This window comes from Mytilus galloprovincialis, chromosome 4 (genome assembly GCF_965363235.1).
Source record: "Mytilus galloprovincialis chromosome 4, xbMytGall1.hap1.1, whole genome shotgun sequence".
Taxonomy (NCBI): Eukaryota; Metazoa; Mollusca; class Bivalvia; order Mytilida; family Mytilidae; genus Mytilus; species Mytilus galloprovincialis.
In genome coordinates, this window is record NC_134841.1 from 29,006,240 (window position 1) to 29,028,709 (window position 22,470).

At 32.1% G+C, this 22,470-nt stretch overlaps 1 protein-coding gene across 3 annotated transcripts in view; it reads right to left on the bottom strand.

Moving 5' to 3' along the window:
- Nucleotides 1-352: 352 nt before the first annotated feature.
- Nucleotides 353-22,470, bottom strand: part of LOC143071805 (uncharacterized) — a 53,932-nt gene continuing 31,814 nt past the window's right edge. For all 3 annotated transcript variants that reach the window (XM_076246399.1, XM_076246397.1, XM_076246398.1), the window contains exons 12-26: nt 20,717-20,833; nt 20,088-20,194; nt 18,971-19,092; nt 18,130-18,275; nt 17,089-17,199; nt 15,920-16,011; nt 13,437-13,566; nt 11,670-11,842; nt 9,616-9,697; nt 8,815-9,060; nt 6,662-6,844; nt 3,543-3,782; nt 3,240-3,356; nt 1,475-1,711; nt 353-731 (exon numbers count right to left, since the gene is read on the bottom strand). In XM_076246399.1, coding sequence (XP_076102514.1) covers nt 481-731; nt 1,475-1,711; nt 3,240-3,356; nt 3,543-3,782; nt 6,662-6,844; nt 8,815-9,060; nt 9,616-9,697; nt 11,670-11,842; nt 13,437-13,566; nt 15,920-16,011; nt 17,089-17,199; nt 18,130-18,275; nt 18,971-19,092; nt 20,088-20,194; nt 20,717-20,833 — 2,354 coding nt within the window. In that variant the 3' untranslated portion in view covers nt 353-480. The remainder of the gene's footprint in view (nt 732-1,474; nt 1,712-3,239; nt 3,357-3,542; nt 3,783-6,661; nt 6,845-8,814; nt 9,061-9,615; nt 9,698-11,669; nt 11,843-13,436; nt 13,567-15,919; nt 16,012-17,088; nt 17,200-18,129; nt 18,276-18,970; nt 19,093-20,087; nt 20,195-20,716; nt 20,834-22,470) is intronic.

Sequence of the window (22,470 nt, forward strand, 5' to 3'; positions counted from 1 at the left end):
CTTTCCCTTTTCTTACCAGTTATTTTCTTTTTTTACGATCAATGAACTCTTAACACTCCAAAACGAGGTAGCTGATTTTGTTTTACCCCAGATATGAATGTCCGCATCCAAATAAGAAACGACAATATGATTGTTTCGGTTTAAAATCTCTGAAACTCCGTAAGCCTTCCCATTTTTTAGAATCAAGATCCTTTGATGATAGTTCAATGAAAAAAATTATGTAAGATAACTATAGTGAGTGAAAGAATGAATTCATGTAATTCATCACTTGATGTAATTCATACCGACTATATTGGAATCGTTCGTATAAAACTACCTGTTTGTTTATTATTTCTGTGATATAAAACCAATACAAAGTTGCAAGTAGTGTTTATTTCATATTAAACTCATACACATGAACAAGTATTTTATCTCATTTAAATGGAACAATATATCGATTCAATTTTTAATGAGTTCAATCGTATGCATCCCCATTCACACTTAACATCTAGGTATATCGCAAAAATCCCATCTGATATCGGGGTCAATAGTGTAACACCATGGAAAATTGTCACCAGGTGCTGTGGGGTTCCTACAATAGTCATCCTGGTCCTTTAGCTTCGTATTGTATGAATGTGAATGCGGGGTCAGGTCACTCCATTTCTGACATGGAATTCCATTCTTTGTCTGGCGGACAGTTCCAAAGTAGTCTTCTCCATAAAGAGAACTCACACATTCTTGAGCTGGAGTTGCTGGAATGTTACAAACATGCAATAAGGAAATGTTTTACAATGTCATCAAATATACTAGACTTATAATTTGTAACGCCAGATACGTGCGTTCCATCTTCCTTTTAAACCGGGAAGTCAAAAAAGTTGTGTGAAATACTGCTGCGACAATCTATACCTGGGGTAGAAACATCTTTTCATTTCGAAATAAATAACATTTTATAAACTAGGAAATGAACAAAGTAATAATTTTTTACCATGTTCACTTTAAATTTTGATATAAAGATTACAAAACCCGAAGAATCGATTTTGTTTTGCTCAAATTTACTCTTACCTCGTTTTTAAAGTTTTTTGAAGATAGTTCAATGGTGATGACTTTATAGAGTTTAACGTACCTGATAAAGGTTTCCTGAAAATACATGTTTTGTTTTTGTTGTTTTGTTTAATCACAGAACACTGTTTGTTACGTATAGGTAGCTACCACTGCTGTGATACGTCTGCTGGTTGACCATAAGTCCCCCGATTGATTTGACTTATAAATACTTATTAAATTTTAATCTGACAAAATTTAAAGATCTCAAAGGTATCGTAAGCTTATTAGTCCCAAACATCTAGAAAATAGCTACGAGCGTATCAAATTCATGAAGTGTTATTTTCACATAATGAATTATACAATTGGTCTAAAATCAAGACTAGGAAAACATGACCTTGCATTGTATGGTAATTCTGTTTGAAGGAATCACCATTATTGGTTTTAAGCTACTTACTACAAAATGGAATATCACAAATTTCCCATCGTTTATTAGGGTCAGTAGTATAACACCAAGGTTCAGGTTCATTGTCTGGATTACGACAATAGTTCTCTGCATTTAAATTATTAAAGTTGTGACCATGAGGAATATCTGAATCCCACCTCTGACATGTCCTGTTGCTGATGGTGGTGTTAATCATTCCTCTATACTCAAAACCATTGGTTGACCTCTTGCAATCCTCCTTAGTTTTGTCTACAAAAATACCAAAAAAATTACAAAATAAGAATGTTTAAAATGTTCAAGTTTAAGTGTGTTACATAGTTGAATATGTATCTATATCTTGCACATAACTATATATAAAAAGTAAAATGATAAAAGATAACGAAAGCCAAGAAAAATTCTAAACGTTTGACATGTTACAAACCCATCATCAGACAAACCAAGATGCCAGATGACAATTTACCCAGCCTTGATGTGTACGATTCATACCAATTGTCCTTCAGGACTATATATAAAGAGACAAAGGATGTAATGCAGATATAAATGCACTGTACCAAGTCAGGAAAATGGCCATTGTTACATTATAGTTCGTTTCTGTGTGTGTTACATTTCGGTGTTGTGTCTCTGTTGTGTCGTAGTTCTCTTATATTTGAGACGTTTCCCTCAGTTTTAGTTTGTAACACGGATTTGTTTTTTGTCTATCGATTTATGAATTTTGAACAGCGGTATACTACTGTTGCCTTTATTTTCATATTTTACGTTCAATTAACTTACGATATAGATCATCATTATCTCTATATATACACTATACGATCACCCTTCAATTATAAGTCACTATTTATCCTGATGCATTTTTAGATTTAGTCAGAACATTCTGAGAACATTCTTGTGCACGCACTCGTATGAACATATGCATTGTAGCTTCATATTATTTTCAGGTAGTTTTTATAATACGAGAATATCATCCATCATTGTATTATCAAACCATTACCTGGTATGTGTTCCTGATGACAGAAAATCAATAAAAGCACTTCGGACGAAAAAAAAAATATATACAGTTTTATTTAAAAAAATAAAAAAAAATATATACAGTTTTATTTAAAAAAAGAAAAAACAAATCTTCCTTGCTTTATTTTTGAAATGTTCAACATGCTTTTTTTAAACGAACTGGCAAACTTTTTTTGAATAGAAAAAAAAATTTTACACGGCAATACAGTTCTCCAATAATTCCGTGTGTAGATACAGTCTCATCGTTTGATTTTGTCAGGGAATTCCCCTGTTTGAATTTACCTTGGAGTTCGGTACACTATTTTTGCTATTCATTTTTGCTTAGTTTAGAAAATATAATTTACCGCAGTGATGCCATAGCCAAACAAACAAAATTAACTTGAAACCCGAGTTTTGCGTTGCTTTATATTTGTAATATTCAAGCTTATCAACTGTAAGGCATATGTTGTATGACAAGATTGCTTTTTTAATTGCGTTTTTCTTTGTTTATAATTTATTCCTCTTCAATAATCTATTTCAAAAGCCACACACACAAAACTGTTCATAACTTACAATCTCACAAGTTCACATAGATTGGATCATAAATTCAAATTTTTAAACGTCGCTAGTCTCACTTTTCTGCTTGTGAATTAAATGTACATGCGTTTTCCAATGGCCTTATCTATTCGCATGTTGAATGAAATTTGGAAATAAATCCTGTTATGAAACAAAAATTTTCTCCAGCTTAACCTAATTCATCTGCGCTTAACTTTATAGAAATAAAAATATGTACCTCTAGTGCTGCAGGTATCCCCTGTATACCCATAGGGACATTTACATTTAAATCCTCCAGCTTCCTCCGCACAGATTCCCTTATTTTCACATGGGCTAGATCTGCAGGCTAAGTCCTCTGAAAATAAACAGAAATCTTGTTTTCCATTTGTGTGACTTTAAAAGGAGCCTATCAAAATTGATATTTAGTATATTTGATATGTTTGTTTTATATAATCCAAATGGTTTATGTCATGCACAAACCATCATGCCTTGCAGTGTAATCGAAGTAAAAAAAAAAGATGAAAATACATCTGCAACTTACGACAAAATGGAATATCGCACATTTCATATCGTGTCTCACTATCAGTTGTATAACACCATGGAGCTGGTTCTCCGTCTGGGTTCCTACAATAATTGCTCTCATCATTCATTGCCCAAAATCCATGTTTATGTGGTTCCTGTTTACTCCAAGCTTGGCAAGTCTTTCCTGACTTGGTGGTACTGACTGTACCAAAATAATCCTTCCCTAGTGGTGTCTTGATGCATTCGTCTGCCTGGGTTGCTTTAAAATAAAAAAAAACAACACATCGAATTTTATGAAATTTATTGCGTTGTGTCATGTGTTCTATTGTTTGTCTGTTTGTCTTTTTTCATTTTTAGCCAGGCGTTGTCAGTTTATTTTCGATTTATAAGTTTGACTGTCCCTCTGGTATCTTTCGTCCCTCTTTAATGAATACTATAATGATAGTTCCAATCTTAAGTCTAACTGACATCATCTTTTATAAACAGTTATTAGTGTTTTTGTACGTATCACTTAACCATTCTTACAATAATACAAAATCATAAGACATCAAGGTTAATTTCAGGGACTTTTATTAAGGACTTTCCTCTTTGAATTTTCCGCGGAGTTCAGTATTTTTGTGATTTTACTTGTTTTGCCTTATATATGCATTATTTATCTAAATCCACATATTGGAAATCACAAAATTATGCAACATCAAAATCTATTTTTATCAAAACAAATGAACAAAAAACAAAAATAGTAACATACATGTATACGCTTCAGATGGGTAACTTTATAATTTCTACATCTTATTGATAATCCAAAATTTCCTAGTGTCCATATACAATTATATCAGTACGAATGAATGACTATCGAACACATTCTCCGAAATCAAAGGCCGCCATAAATTGTAGTCCACGAGGAGTTGCATCCACCAAATGAATATCATGTAGCAAAAACAGTAATGAATATAGTTTTGCATTGTGGCCCAAGGTGAATTTTCCAAATATGAAAGTTATAGTGCAATAAAATTGAATATAAGACAGATATAGAACTATATAGAATTTCAAATGGGTCTTTATCACCTGTCTTACTATATGATTATTATTCAGCCAAATCGCGCGTCTGATACCTTTGATGATTTTTTTATTCAAATCCTGATGAATTTATGCAACTGTAAATATTGTTTGCTTGCCAATGAGACAGTCCTGAACCAGAAACAAAATGCCGTAGTCCAGCATTATAAGTCACAGCACTGCCTCACATATTAAACAAAACCGATACCGCATAATTAATTGTAGATTAATTTGTTTTATGAACATTTTTTGGTTTGTTTCAGATAGGTCGAGAAATGTTTTTGCAAAGATAACTGACATATTTTTAAATCCAAGGAAATTTTAAATACAATTTTAAGAAAACAAATAAGGTATAAAGAATCTGGTATTTGATTTCGTGATCAAATATTTTAGGTAAATTTCACAAAGGATTGCAATTATAATTTGGACCACGTGGAGACACGTGACTATGTCATACCTCTTTCTGTAATGTTCTACGGCAAATGCATTCTGAATGCTGCGATTGAAACACAAAAAATAAACAATATTTCGTCATTTCCAACTATACAAAATCAGATTTGGAAAATACTGAATAGAAATTTACTATACGACATAAAGATGTACGATTGATTAGTAAGATATCCAAACATCAAAGGAATTAATCTTACTATCATTTTCTCACTTGGTATTTCTATCAAGTACAAAATAACAAGGTAATGATGTATATTCGATGCATCATTTGTACATTTAGATTTTTCTTTTCATATCGATGTTTATCAAAAGAGGAAGTATGAAAAGTTTTAATTAATTTTACTAATAGTTCAATTGATCGATAGACTAAAATGGAACAATAATATGGGAAACTTTATTTAAAAGAAAATCTCAATTAACTTAGTTCAATAGATTCCCTCAGTTTCTGTGTTTATTACGATTTGTATGGTATTAATAATTTATGAGTGTCGAACACTTACAAACTACAAATGTATATGTCTAATTGTGCAAGTTTGTTCAATTTAAATTTACTGTATATGTTGACTTTGACCATTTGATTTTTATCCTGAATGAAACGGCTCTGGACGATGAATTAAAAGTTAAATATATTTTTTTCTATTTATTTTGTCATGACCAACAATTATATATATATATATCATCAATAAACTGTATAAGATATTTTAAATTGAAAATGAAAATGGGGAATGTGTTAAAAAGACAACAACCCGACCATAGAGCAGACAACAACCGAAGGCCACCAATGGGTCTTCAATGCAGCGAGAAACTCCCGCACCCGGAGGCATTCTTCAGCTGGCCCTACACAAATATGTATGCTAGTTCAGTGATAATGGACGTCATACTAAACTATGAATTATACACAAGAAACTTAAATTAAAAATCATACACAAGACTAACAAAGGTCAGTTGCTCCTGACTTTGGACAGCCGCAAAAATGAGGAAGGGTTAAACGATTTTTTTTAACCTCTCCTATACCTCTAACCAATGTAGAAAAAAACAAACGTACAGCAATACCCACAGTAAAACTCCGTTTTAGGGAATTCCGAGTCCGATGTCAGAATAGGTAACAAAAGAAAATAAACAAAATGACAATGATAAATAAATAACAACAGACTACTAGCAGTTACTGACATGCCAGCTCCAGACCTCAATTAAACTGATTAATAGATTATGTCTTCATCATATGCATATCAGATACAAGCCCTCCTGTTAGGGGTTTACTATTATACCATAATAAAATACACGAGAAGAACATAACCCGTGTCATGCCAACGACTGGTTTTAGAATAAATGTGTTTAATTCCGATGCATAGACCCTATAAGTGAATCAATATTAAAGCCAAAATATGTAATATTTAATGACCTGACAACAGTATCGTAACTATATCCCTTCTTAATAAGTCTATTTAAAGGTTTTGTTAGCTTTTGAGGTGAATACTGACATTGTTGTGGTTTGTAAAGAACACTACCATAAAAGATTGGATTTGAAATACCTGAACGTATAAGATGTCTGCATGTTGAGATATATTTACGAATGATGTCTGTATGCGAGAAATAAGGTGGATGCTATTTTGTCTTCCCCTTTAAACTTACTGCATTTAGGTATGATACATGTATCCCATCGGGTGTCAGGGTCATCGACGTAGCAAAAAGGTGCAGGTGAATTAGCGCTAGCCGTACAAAACGTGCCTTCTTTACAAGTCAATCCCTGTTCTGTAGTTTTTTTGGTTCCCATATAATCGTAACCGTTCTTAGACCTTCTACATTCTTCTACGTCTGTAAAAAAATGAAAGAAATTTTGAAAATAATCAAATCTATTTGGGATATTATTTTTTGTACAATAATAATCTTTGATATGATATACTACCAATCTAAGCCTGCTATACACAGGTAACATCATGTTCACGACGTATTATTGGCAATTACTTTCTTTGCTCTGGCTTGTTCTTATGTTAAAGTTATGTATATAGTTATCAAAAGTACCAGGATTATAATTAAGTACGCCAGTCGCGCGTTTCGTCTACATACGACTCTTCAGTAACGCTCATATCAAAATAGTTATAAAGCTAAACAAGTACAAAGTTGAAGAGCATTGATGATCCAAAATTCCAAAAAGTATCATATTTGAATGGTAACATAAATCTACATACACACCATATGAAGCATTTTTTCAAAAAGAAATTGATGATAAACACTATCATGCTTTGCGTAAAGAATCTCCTCTTCAACAGTTTTTTTTCGCCAAGGCGTTGTCTTTTCATCTTGGACTTATGAAGTTGAATGTACCCTGGAACTCAATCCTGCATTACCTTTTTTTTATCAACATGTCAAGTAAGAAGATAAATATCAAACAAACTCATCATAGATATAAGTATTGAAATTTTGCATTTGCACCGGACGTGGATTCTAATTCTTGTAGTAGCTATCTCCCCCTTTTTGACCGAACTATTTTTCAAAATAAGATGAAAAATGAATATTATCTAAAGAGCCTAAAAGTACAGAAAGTTGTCTTTTTGCTTCTCAGCAATACTCCCCTTAGGACTTGCTGCTTCATTTGATACTGTTTCCAATTCGATTCATTGTGCGCAACATTGGGTCTATCCCAGGGTTTGAAACGCGAAATAAAACATTAAATGCGAAAGTAAGAAAAGGAGTATCTAGTTTTTTTGTCATGAACTTGCAAAATCATAAATTCAATTCTCATTAATCTTTTACGTTTTGACTGCAAATTTAGCGCTTATTTTTTTAGTTTTTTATATTCCAATAAATATATTTAATATTAATGTTTTATAAATATACAAAGGAATGCAGATTATATATTATCTTACCTCCTATACATTTCTAGGAATATGATTGGTTAAAAGCGTCCTGGGGGAAACCGTGTATATTTAATATTAGGTTAGTTGGGAGGCGGGGCTTATTTTATACACGGTAAGTAGTGGAGTTGCATCCCTTAATATTCCATATAAGGTAATAAGGAGGCGGGGCTTATTCCATACACGGTTAGTAGTGGTGTTACGTCCCTTTAGAAAAACAAAACAGTACTGAGAAAAATTTTTAAAGGTTTCAACAGTCGAAGAAAGTAATGATACAGTGAAATAAATTCATAAAACACATTTAAATCTAACAAGTTGTCATTGTTGGCATCTGTTTTTGTAGGATCAAAGGAAGTAGTTTCTTAATCATGTTAATGCTAACTGTATTGAAAACTTGCTCACTTTGATAGGTCACTAGTCTAAATTTTACACGTTAAGATAGTCGGTAAGATAAATTCGTTACATAGTGTGCTAGTGACGTAATACGGTATGTATGGGGTCAGTAAATTCCATATGGGGATTCGCTCGAATCCCCATATGGAATTTACTGACTCCATATATACCGTATTACGTCACTAGCACACTATGTAACTAATAAGATTCCAACTTTATTGAATATTTCAAGTCAACGTACCACTCATTTGGACAATAAATGTGTTCCAAATATTGTCTAAATCCTTGATATACAACCATGCATCATGCCTCCTAATCCTCCTTTATTGCGAAATTCGTTCCTGATTGTTATATGACAATCACTAAAAGGGGATTACGAAGGTCTAACTGAAATCCATTGTAAATCCTGGAATTCAACTGATATAGTGTTGACTGTATCAATATGGTGTAAACCTTTAAATGGTTGGCATGCATTATAATGAAAATATAAAATATAAATGTTTGAACATATAATCGAGTAATATGAAATTCCCTTACCACAACGTGGGACTTTACAAAAATCCCATCTCGTATCAGGGTCAGTAGTGTAGCACCATATATTATTTTCATCTCCTCGTATATTACGGCAATAATTTTCGTGATCATCATAGTCATGATAAGAGTGCTTAGTCGGACTATCAGAGTCCCATCTTTGACAGGTTAGTCCACCCACTGTAGTGTTGACGTTGCCAGTGTAATCTGTACCCTTTAGACTTGCTATACAATCTAATGGTTTTGGTTCCTCTGAAATGTAGAACATACATTCATTCATCAGATGTTAAAAGAAATATTCACTCAAATTTAATAAGTCGGTTTGTGACAAGGGAACATGTAAACCCTTACTACAACATATCATAATCTACCACCTGCCATTTATCCCTGTGCGGAACAAACTCATTGAATTGTATACTGTCATACAAGTGAGAGGTTTAGCTAGTTATACAGACAGGTTTAATCCAACATTTTCTACATATATAAGGAAAAGTATATAACAAGTGAAGAATATGACAATTGTTTTTCAATCCCTAGTTGTGTTAAAGTTTTGATTTGACTGTGAACTCTCCGTTTTAAATTTCCCTTGGTATCCGGTATTTATTTTCTATACCTTGTTTTTAATTTTTTCTCTTCAATACTGCTGGAGTAGTAATAGCTTTCCTATATGATGAATTTTTATTTATTTTTATATTTTAACTTTTTTTATCTCGATTTTGTTTTCAAAAGGCCAGAATTTTATATCTTCTTTTAAATAAAAAAAGGAAAGTTATATTCGTAGTTTGATAGATTATTAATTTCGCTTACCACACAATCCAGGAGAAATTTTTAAATCATCTAAAGCTATGTCACTTTCCCAGTTACTGCCTCGTACTGCTTCAATACGAATCTAGTAATACAATCAGAAATATATAAATAACAAATTTGGAGATGGATTATATTTAACAGTATCGAGAAAATTTACATACTAAACAAGAACAACACTAACTGTTTATTTATGTACAAACGTGGGTTTATATGTCTCTATACTATTCAGAACTATCAATGTGAATAAAACGAGATCAATCTTTAAAAGAGGGATGCAAGATATCAGAGGGAAAGTTAAACTCATAGATAGAAAATAAACTGACAACGCCATGGCTAAAAATAAAAAAAGACAAACAGACAAATAATAGTATAGAAGACGCAACATAGAAAACTAGAGACTAAGCAACACGAACCCCACCAAACACTTGGGGTGATCTCAGGTGCTCCGGAAGGGTAAGCATATCCTGCTCCACATGTTGCACCCGTCGTGTTGCTTATGTTATTACTAATCCGATAAATAGTCTTATTCGGTAGGTCACATTCGTGAAAAGGGAAAGGTATTGTAGTTACGACATAAGGAATATATCCGATATCATCTGTGAAACGGTTGTTCCATAACGGGCAACCAGCTCGTGATGGCGTCCGTAAAATTTACGAAGGGATGATTTCAACTTAACCATTTGGAACTCTTAATTTAATAGCTTCCTTTTGATTAGCAATCCTCTTTCAAGGAAATCATGATAGGAAATACAAGCCCGTGAATATTGTATCAATTGGGAGATATATAATCCGTATGCATTAAAGGTTTTGATAAACTGGAAAAGTTTAGTAAAACAGTGTGTTTGTGTTGTTCCCTTGGTTTATGTCCCTAATTTGTTTCAGTTAACTCGATTTACCACTTTTGAACAGTGGTATAAAACTAATGCCTTTATTGTCATTTCCGTGAAAAACATTTGATATCGTTATCCTATTTTGTCCTAACTAAGCTACGGCCATAGTGTAAATTAAAACTAGAAACAATAAAAAAACAGCACTGAAAAGTATATAAACAAGAAATATGTTCTAAAATAATTAAAAGAAAAACAAATATAAACAGAATACAAAAAGTCAGAATGTAGCAAATCCAAACTAGAAAACTTTCTCTTAGTAACTGCGCGTACTTGGAGATCTGTACTATGTGTATTTTTGTTGATTATCGATTTGATGACTGGAGCCCTTTTTACTTTATTTTATATTTTGTTCATATGTTGAACTGTTACACACATGTTCCAGGTTGGGGAGGGTTGGGCTCCTGCGTTTATGTTTAAACCCGCCACATTTGGTATGTACATATCCCAAATAAGGGACTTGTAATCCAGTGTTCATCGTTTCTTGCTATATATCATATTTGTATTTCGTACGTTGTATTTTCACATAAATCAGGCCCTAATTTTTCGTCTGAATTAGTTTACATTTGTTATCTCGTGTTTTTTTTTTATAGCTGACTATACGGTATGGGTTTTTCTCTTTTAAGAAAGTTGTACGTTGACCTATAGTTGCTTATTTCAAAACATAGATATATGATACCAGAGACCACATGGTATAAATATACATATATATATATATATTTCATGTGGTCTCCGGCGTCATTTGGCAAGAACAATCTTCTATTAAAATATGGATAGATTGGGAGAGAATAGAGTAATAATATTCTACGAGTTTAAAATGTCCTTCCCACTATACAACAGTAAAATTGAAGAGAAAAAAACAAACATTTAGAGAAAAAAAACATTCAAAAACTTCAAATCTTCTTTTTAGTCATCTTTCATTTTAAAACACAGGTTTACTGATGCCTAATCATTCTCATTAAAGATCAGAGCGCATGTCCGTGAATTTGAGTGCGTTAATTACGTTTCTATATACATTTATTGTATATATGTCTTGTACTCATTTTGTTAAGAAACGCTCTTTGGGTGAGATTGCAACACTTTATATACAATTTATTAAAGTTTGTCAGGTAAGAAAATTATATTAACTTAAACAAAAACATTCATATCAAACAGTTTTCTTCTTACCTTGAAGTCCCCTTCTGATAGTATATACACATTGTCTGTTCTCCAACTTGATCCTTGATTACCAGATAATGTCCATAACTCGCGATCTCCTTTAGAATCCTTCACGGAAACAGTTAGCGATCCCACATCAGCACCAAACATGTTATAATTAAGTCTTAAGCAGTAATCTCCCGCTATTGTATTGAAAGAATTAGAAATCATTGCAGCCCAATGATACTTTTCCACAGATTCACATGTAAGTTACCTATCTATTCATATTTTTGTAAGTTTCTTTGTCCCATCTAATAAATACAATAGCTATTGTTCTCTGTGTAGTTTATACAATATGACCTTTCAATTTCTTCCAAGAGAAATCTATCACTCACTGATTAATTTACCAGAACAAAAAATGGAACTGTCAATAATGAAAATACTAGAAGCAATACTAAATAAGAACCCACAAAACTGCATGTGCATATTCAATATCAATAACTCAATAGTACATTTTTAATGTGCTCAATGTAAACACCGATTCAAAAGTTAAAAGTTGATTTCTGATTAATTTTTCAATATTTTACATATCAAAACTTGCATTTTTTTGTGTGTTTGACTAATAAAAACTTGATTATTATTATTTTCAAATTCAGATCTTCATAAATGTATTCTATAATTGAACAATAACAAAAACATTCATTTGACAACTACTAAAAAATGTGTTAGAAATAAACTCTTTATTATTAAATCAGAACAAATTGAAAACATATTAATGATATTGAATAAATACAAAATTGCATGCATTTATGTGAGTTTATAGAAGTATTTCATAAGAAAAAGAAGATAATTTTTTGGTCAATGAATGATTGAATTCTGCTAGAAGAAATTTGAAGGTCTCAGTGAATAAACTACACAGAAAACAATAGCTATTGTATCTATTCAATGAGACAATAGAACAGAAAAAAGTTAAAATCGACAGGTAACTTTCAGGTGAATCTGTGGGAAAGTATCATTGGGGTCGCAATAAAACGTATAAAATATTGTAATGTACTTCACATGGTACTTCCAATATAAATACAAATCTTGTTAATAATATAAATATATGATATAAACAGAATGAATCTTTTGAACATCAATGCAAATGAATGACTTTGAAAATGAAATAAAGCATTTGAAATTTTTTTTTGACCGTCCGTTGAATGTACTCAAACGGAATATATCGTTTTAAAACAGATATAGATGCTTGATCATGACAGGCAGCACTTGCATATGGAGAATATATGTTTGTATAGCAGGATCTGCTTACCCTTTCGGAGCATTTATGTGTCACTGGTTTAACTGGGGTTCGTGTTGCTCAGTTTTTATGTTTTTGTTGTTGTGTTTTTTTGTGTAATTTTGTGTTTTTCATAGTTCTACAATTTTTGCAATGGCATAGTTTATCTTAGACTGATGAGTTTTAATGTACATTGGGTATCTTTCATCTCGCATTTAGCTAATAAATGTTTTAAAAATCTACAATGGCCCTGGATAAGCTTATAAATACATGAATACATTAATATCATTTTTAAAAGTATTCATGTATCCAATACTAAAACAGAAAGGATTATAATAGATACGTACGAAGCAATGTTGAGTAACTAGAGGCGTGCAGCATATAGAAGAATATTTAAAATAAAATAAAATTCACACAGATCATTTTATTGCAGCCTGATTTTTTTGTTTTGTTTCCATTTATAGATTCCCCTCCTGACATTATCAAACTAATGTCCAGTGTATTCGAAAACCAATATTTACCTGGGAAGTTAATGTCTGATATAAGTATAGCTGTTTGTCCCGTGGTTCTAGGAGATGACCCTTCAGCATATATGTAGTTTTCTCCTGTGAGTGCCCCATCTGGTCCGGTTAAATCAGAAGGTGTTTGGCCCTGCAGGAAAAGTCAATTTATGAACATCAACGTTTGCAACATCCGTATTCAAACTTACCCTTCCGGAGCACCTGAGATCACCCCTAGCTTTGGTGGGGTTCGTGTTTCTTATTCTTTAGTTTTCTATGTTGTGTCATGTGTACTACTGTTTGTCTGTTTGTCTTTTTTCATTTTTAGCCATAGCGTTGTCAGTTTATTAGCGATTTATGAAATTTGACTGTCCCTCTCAGGGATCTCCATGTATGAAAATTGAACGATGGAGGAACTTTTACCATCATAACCGTATCTACGCCGTACAGTGAACAGAATACTAAAGTTTTTGCATGATATTTTGTTTAAGTATATGCCCAGCCAAGAAACAATTTTGTATTTAAGGATAGGTGAACATGCTAATTCATTGCTTATTTAAATTATATTTATTTGAATTTTCATTATAGATACTATATAGAAGAATATATGTCGTGTACAAGTTATTATTTTGTACAGATTATTACTTGTAAAAACATTTTGAACAAGTAATTACTTGTCCAATTTTTATTGAGAAAAAGATAATAACTTGTACAAATCATTATTCTACCTTGGCCTTTTTCCTGATTACAACAAAAGTTTCCCTTTAAACAAATAATTTATTATAAGTGCATCAGTGAAAACTTGAAACATTTTGAAATTTTATTTGATAAATATGGTAGCCTATTTGTACAGTTTAGTAGGGTATTAAAGGATAAAAATGGAAAACATCAAGTAAAATCTTCAAATAATTCAGTATTCACTTGTGAAGAGAAAGAGATACTTTAAGTAATGTAAAGGAAGCCAAGTTAAGTTCTAAAAAGACAGCACTTCAAAAATATTTCTTAAGATGGCATGATGTTTTGAATGTAGCAGGAATTAAATTAATAAACTCATTTGCTAAGGAGACGAAATTATTTATTAATGTAAAGTTGATCCAAATAATGATTATAAGGAGTTAAAAAACACAATTTGACAATATAAGAAGAGAAATTATCCGGATTTTCACTCATATGTGTGAATATTCTGAAAAAGGTCGCTCCTTCTATCATTACTACAGTCTTTAATGCTTGTAGTCAAGTCAAAGTCAAAGATGTTACTGTCAGGTAAACCATGTTGATAATCAATCATGTACTATCAGGATCACTGTATCAAAATCAGTGGACTGCGCCCGTAAAAGGCAGAAGTGGCTAACCAACTCACTGACATTGTTTTTACTATTTGGAGCCCCACATATCCTGCATGATGTCAATTGAAGGGAATTTCGTCTTTGGCTAGAACTTTCATTCATGTATGATAGACCTCTTCAACCTCAAAGTCACGTGTCCATAAAAACGCTGGACTTTGAACAATATAGAACGCTGACATAAAGAGTTTGATGAGTTCACTCATTAGAACAACTGACACTGGTCTGAATAATTAAGAATTGTGCAATTCCAAACAAAAAAAAACCAAGTAAATAAATATTTATAATTAAAACCCAAAATAATAAAATGTACACGACATATACATGTGTTTTCAATAATTGCCGTTTGTAACCCTTCAAAGGCCAAGCGCGCATGCCCCCTCCCTTTCCCTTAGTCGAGAATGACCAATAGCTATCATGAAGGTCCCCATGTAGTTTTCTTGCTATTTTTAGTAATTGTTATGGGGGTTAAAAATCATGTGGAGCTTACTTTTCACGGACACTGTCAGTCATGAACCCATTACCGGTACGGCTGGTTTGCAGCAACGACTGTGTTTCTTTGTTGAGCTGTTATTTGTTTGTTTTAGTGACTTAAATCATAACACTATGTTGACTGCTGTACCTCTATTTTTAAATTTTTAACTACAATGTCTGTTTCTTTTGTTCACACATTGTTGTAAATAGGAGTAAATGTTATGCGACTGTTATACAAGTGAGAGATTAAGCTAGCTTAAAAACAAGGTTAAAACCACCATTTTCTACATAAAGAAATGTCTATGGCATGTCAGTAAAATGACAGTTGTTTCTTTTCATTCGTTGGATGTGTTTGCGCTTTTGATTTTAGATATTTGATTATTGACGGTCCGTTTTCAAATTTCCTTGACGTTATTATTGTGTTATTTTACTTTTTACCCAAGAAAATTTGTTTTACATCTCATTTATGTGTAGAATGTAAAATCCATATCATTGATAATTATCGTATAATCATTTTGTTATTCCTCATTAGAAAACTTAAACGTTATGCAACACACACTGTCTTTTAGAATTTCGGTATGATTTTCATTTAATTGCTTTTCAGTTTAACAATCAACAGAAATATATCTGAAACTATAAATTAAAGAATTGTTAAAATACTTATTAAATGAGAACACATTTACTCACAGAATATATTATCCAGTCAAAATCGTCCTCTTCTGTATTTTTCAGAAAACATTGACTGGAACGTTCAAACGTGCAATCAAGTTGTGCTGAAGCTGAAATAAATTGAGATATATTTCGTTTAGGTAATTTGGTTTTATTCAATTTTATTCGTTTTCTTTAAGCTTTAATACATTTTAATTAAATAGTAACCATAAATATTTGCTGTATTTGCAAACAGGGTGTATATGCCAATAGATTCTAGAAATTAAAGCAAAATATGTATTTGCACTCAAAAGGGCTCGTATCAACTTTAGAATTATGGTCTATTTCGAATTCTGTTTTAAAGGAACAGGGAGTGAAAAATAATCAAACATAAAGTAAAATACACGAACAACATCGTCTTAACCACATATCTAAAGGATTGTTAAAAGGAATGTGTCAACTGTTTTCATACGTTGGATGTGTTTGAGATTTTGATTTTTCCATTCGATAAGGAACCTTTCGATTTGAATTTTTCCTTGGAGTTCGGTGTTTTAATTTTTAGGTTTTTTTTTCAAGCACGCTTTACAAAAAAGCATGCAAATTGTGTAAATAAACGGTAAAGATCGTCCGAAATATGTTAAAATATATCCAAACACATCAATGTTTTGATAGATTTCCCCTTAAAATTATTTTCTGTCGCAAAACCTATGACGATTGAGGTCCTACACGTCATTTGTAGTTGGTATTATAATGTTATACCATGTTTTGTTTTGACCTTTTAACCAAATCTGTTTGGAAGTGTATCAAATAGTTATCAAAGGTACCAGGATTATAATTAAGTACGCCAGACGCGTGTTTCGTCTACATAAGACTCATCAGTGACGCTCATATCAAAATATTTATATAGCCAAACTAGTACAAAGTTGAAGAGCATTGAGGATCCAAAATTCCAAAAAGTTGTGCCAAATACGGCTAAGGTAATCTATGCCTAGGATAAGAAAATCCTTAGTTTTTCGAAAAATTCAAAGTTTTGTAAACAGGAAATTTATAAAAATGACCACATTATTGATATTCATCTCAAAATCAGTTTATAATACAAAGTAAGCCGACCAGAAAAATTGAATTTAAATGCATTGTTCATTTCATCATGTATCACATTACTAAGGTGATCTATATTTTCAGTAAGATTCCACTTGACATGTTCTTACCTTCCATAGTATCGCACAGTGTCCCTTCAAATCCTGGATCACATTGGCATCTAAATTGTCCTGCTTCGCATTCTTTACACACTCCATTGACACATGGAATAGGAATACAACCTTTTTGAAAAAGAAGAACATGTCTGTAAATAAAGGATTCAATTTGTTTTTTCGTGTAATAAACGTGTATAGACAGATGTTTGACATTATCATACGAAAAATATCGAATTAGTAAAATTTTATAATGCATACGATAGCAGCTTTCCATTGAAACGTCGTGAAAATACCTAGCTTTTGACAGTTGATTCTTCAAGGATAATGTGTCGATTTTGTGTCATTATGTCATTGTTCCATTCGTTTATATTTTTATATGCTATTTTAGTTCGCGTGCAGATTCTTACTTTATAGTGTAAATGTTATGTAATTTCTGTAACATATTAACTTCTTAAGCTAAATTGTAATACTGAAACACTATCAATGACTTGATAACAAAAAAAAAAAAAAATTAATCTAATTGACCTTTAGTGCATCTGGTAAGAGTTTCATGATAATTACCACAGAAAATACATTTGAAATTATACAAAATTAAAACAAATACGCAAGTTGATAAAAAAAACATCGTTGAATATATAATTTTCAGCAAACGAAAAAGGACGTCAGTGTTTTTCTTGGACAGTGATTGATCAGTCAATTAATACTGACTAACTGTCCTCTCTGCTAGTAAACTGCAAATACCTAAATGTATATTCAGACATGTAGCCAGTACTTCGGTTCTGGCACAAAAATTTAAATATTGTGTTATTAGAATTGTTGTTACCAATTTTGTTTTTGAAATTATTCTAAATTATCGAATATAACTCCCTGATGCAATACTTTGAATCATTGCCCTGATATGATTATTAATTTTGGCCTTTTAATAAGCTCCTCATTTTTATTCAATTTTGGATTTTCAAATATTGTTTTTTCGAGCATCAAAATCTACTACAATGTGGTTGTTTAAACATATTCAAACATGCCGACCCCAAATTCGGTTTATTAATTATAAAGTACCTTTATGGACAGTTTTTGCTCTAAGAGAAAATCCTTTATCGGCAGGATGGTTCTTTCCATAAACACTATCAAATATCAACAACATTAAGTTTTGTTCACCCCATGCAGATGTTGTCCAAACATCACCAGCAGTTGTTCCACATTTCCTGAGATAGGGAAAACAAATTAAAAAAATACATATAAGTAGACGATTAGGTTTGCCAGGTTGCAATAAAAATATTTCATATACACTTTTAGGTGTGTAAGGATTGTGTAAGGATTGCATAATAAGTTTTAAAAACTCTACGGTGTATAATTAGAAGTAAAACAAAATTCATAAAAATGTAAAATTTTCTCGTTTGAATTGTTTTACGTTTTGTCATTTTCGGGCCTTTTACAACTGACTATGCTGCAAAGTCTTTGCTCATTGTTGAAGGCCGTACGGTGACCTATAGTTGGTAATTTCTGTGTCATTTGGTCTTTTGTGGAGAGTTGTGTCATTGACAATCACACCATATCTTCTTTGTTATATCTAGAGCGTATGATGGTTCCATAATATATAACAAATAGTGTTTCAGGTGTATAACAATGTAGGATAAAATAATAATGTAAAATCAATACTACGAACAGTGAAGTAACAGAATGTCCAAAAACATATAGTTTCGGTAGGTAGGCATTGTTTTTCAGCATAGACTAACGACATTGATAAAGCTGAATCTGATCCCATGACAATAGTTATTGCAGAATGCTTAAACAAATTAGGGCCTTGTTACCCTAACTAAACTATTTCTTTAGGACTATAAATTGCAAGTTAAAGTTACATTGTAATCAAGAATTTATAGAAATGATATTTAATATTTACCTGACACCTGTTTGACCAACCAGGTTATACCTGACCTCTAACCAATGATAACATTTGTTATTATCAACCAAAGGCAAATGAAAGACATCAACATTCACTCTGACATGTAAATTCTCTGGAGCCTATGGAAAAAAAAATTTGTGTAAAGTATAGTGTTGTCCTACCAGATACAGTTGTAAGCTCTTGGAAAAAAGTACATGACAAAAACACCGAACTCCGAGGAAATTTAAAAAATGAAAGTGCTAACTCAAAAAGCCAGTGATTCATTTTTAATTTTACACAAGAAATCTAAAGAATTCATTTTTTTTTATTTTTTTATCTGGTACCGCAAAATTTAAGAATTAAAGAAATACTTAACAAAGAAAGAACACACTTAAAAGATACAATACATGCTTCAAGTCACAACCAAAAGATTCTTCGTAAAACAAATAAAGGTTAAATTCCGACCTGGTAGATGGAACTCGTTATATACATTATATATTATAATTGATCTGTATAAGAAGTCTCAGTCCACTTGAATGAAATGACCTCGAAGTCACAAAACACTTAACCGTCTATAATATATTCATTCATTTTGAAGATTAAGGATTTTGAATTCATGCTTTGACATTAATAACGATATTTTGTAATCATAATGTCAAAAATCTTGGAACGTTATTTCAATTAAGACAAAAAGCTTGTGGTGGTCAGACTTCGGCAAATTACACTTGCTTCTATATAGATATACGAAGTTGTGGTATCAGTGCAAATGATACAACTCTCCATCCAAGTCACAATTTATGAAAGTAAACCATTATAGGTCAAGGTACAATCTTCAACACGGAGCCTTGGCTCACACCGCACAACAAGCTACAAAAGGCCCCCACAATTACTAGTTTTAAACCATTCAAACAGGAAAACTAACGGTCTAGTTCAAATAAAAAACGAGAAACACTTATGAACCACATCAACAAACGACAACTACTGAATATCAGATTCCTGACTTAGGATAGGTGCAAACAATTACAGCGGGATTAAACGTTTTAATGGTACCAAACAATCTCCCTCATCTGAAACAATAGTGTAACATCACAACATAGAAAGACACACTAATTTTTTTATCAGTAAACCTACTTACCCGTAATAACCAGACACATTTTGTATCAAGATTGTAACTATCTGGATAATTTGGTGTTGTAATAGTAGTTTCTTGTCCTGGATAAATATCAATTATTCCACCACATACTGAAACACAATTGATTTTCAGATGAATACGATTCACGTTCGTACAAGTAGATAAAGCCCTAAAGAATATCGAAAATTTCTTCAATCCCATTTTCAAAACTGTTTGCTTTAAAATTCAGTGATAACAATTGGCCTAGAAACCCAACATTTACTCACACGACACCTATTAAGATGTGCCTTTGGAAATCCAACAAAAAATAAGGGACAGAATTCTTTCACTCTACTGCATAATAAAATTAAGCAAGTGCCCTTACAAATAGAGTTTCATGACTAGATCTGTTAAATGCTGAGCGAAAGCTCCAGTTATCCACACTTTTTTTTTTATCAGCGATTAATCGAAACCGGATGTGAGAGGTACTGGAACACAGTCAACTCTATTGTTGTTATGAATCAGATGTGAATACTAAACAGTTCTAGAGATCTGATAATCTAACTTAAATCTTACAATGTCGATCTCTAGATTGTATTTGGTTTTTAGTGATTTGTATAGTATATTCTTCATTTTCTTCATAGAAAACTCACCTTCCACGTTTATCACGGACTCACAAGTATCTCCTTCAAGTCCTTCAGGACATTTACAAATACATTGGAAGTTCAAAAAGCCACCATTTTGACATTTAGGTGGATTCACACACTTATCTGTTCAAAAGAAAAAAAGTTTAACATAAGTGTATCTTTTAAATAAACAGTTTTTATTTCTCATTAGGATGACAAAACTAAATTACTTTATCTTGTTCTACACCTAATCGTATTGAATATTTTTCTTCGCCAAATGATATCTCTGTAACGAAATAATACCAATACATGTATGTTTGATTACAAACCGTAATTTTGATTAGCTGACAACAATAGATAGTTATTAAAGGTACCAGGCTTATAATTTAGTACGCCAGACACCGCATTTCGCCTACATAAATAAAGGCAGTATTATACCGCTATTCGAAAGTCCTCAATCGATTGAGAGAAAACATATACGGGTTACAAACTATAACCGAGGGAAATCATACTAGTTAACTGTTAAAACTTAAAACATAAGCTCAGATCAAAATAGTTAGAAAGGCTCACAAGTACAAAGTTGAAGAGCTTAATACGGCTAAGGAAATCTATGCCTCGGCTAAGAATATCCTTAGTTTTTCAAATAATTCATAATTTATTGATAAAATAGACCATATAATTGATATTAATGTCAACACCGAAGTGCTGACCATTGAGCTGGTTATACCCTTGGCGACGAAACGTCAACCAACAGTGACACTGACCTAATGGTGTAAATAGTTATCAAAGGTACCAGACTTATAATTTAATACGCCCGACGTGACTTTTGTCTATATAAGACTCATCACTGACGTTCAGATCAAAACAAGTACAAAGCTGAAGAGTATTCAGGACCCAAAATTCAAGACATTGACCCAAATACGGCTAAGGTAATCTATGCATGCGCTAAAAATATCATTAGTTCTTCGAAAAATTCATACTTTAGCAAACAGTAAGTTTATAAAAAAAATCCCATATCATTGATATTCATGTCAACACCGAAGTGCTAACTTCTTGGCTGGTGATACCCTCGGGGACGAATCTGCAGCCAGCATTGACATTGAACCCGTGGTGTATTAAAATAGTTATCAAAGTTACCAGGCTTATGATTTGATACGCCAGACGAGCGTTTCGTCTACATTATACTCAACAGTGACAGTCAGATCAAAATTGTTAGAAAGCCAAACAAAACAAAGTTGAAAAGCATTGAGTACCCAAAATTCCAAAAAGATTGTTCCAAATACGGCTAAGGTAAACTATGCATTGGCTAAGAATATCCTTAGTTTTCCGAATGATTCATACTCAAGCAAACAGTCAATTTATAAAAATAACCATATGATTGATATTCATGTCAACACCGAAGTGCTGACTACTTGGCTAGAGATATCCTCGTGAAGAGACACTAGTTTGTTAGATTTGTATTAAATGCAACAGCTTTGACTGCACGTACTATCCCCAACATTGTTAAAATAGTTCATAGTAAAACAATCAAAAAGCTTGATATAACTCTTAGTTTCATGATTGTAGCATACAAATATAATTATAAGATTTGAATACTTGTTTTTTTTTGTTTTAATTTTTTAGGGTTGTAAAAGCGTGGAAAGCAAAACAGAAACACCTTAGAAGAGACCATTGAATATGTGTCAACAGACACGGAAATATTTTAATTTGACACTTGCAGCGGTACTAATAAATTCGGGTGATATTTCAATGTATTTCTTCCTCGAAATTAATATTGCAAA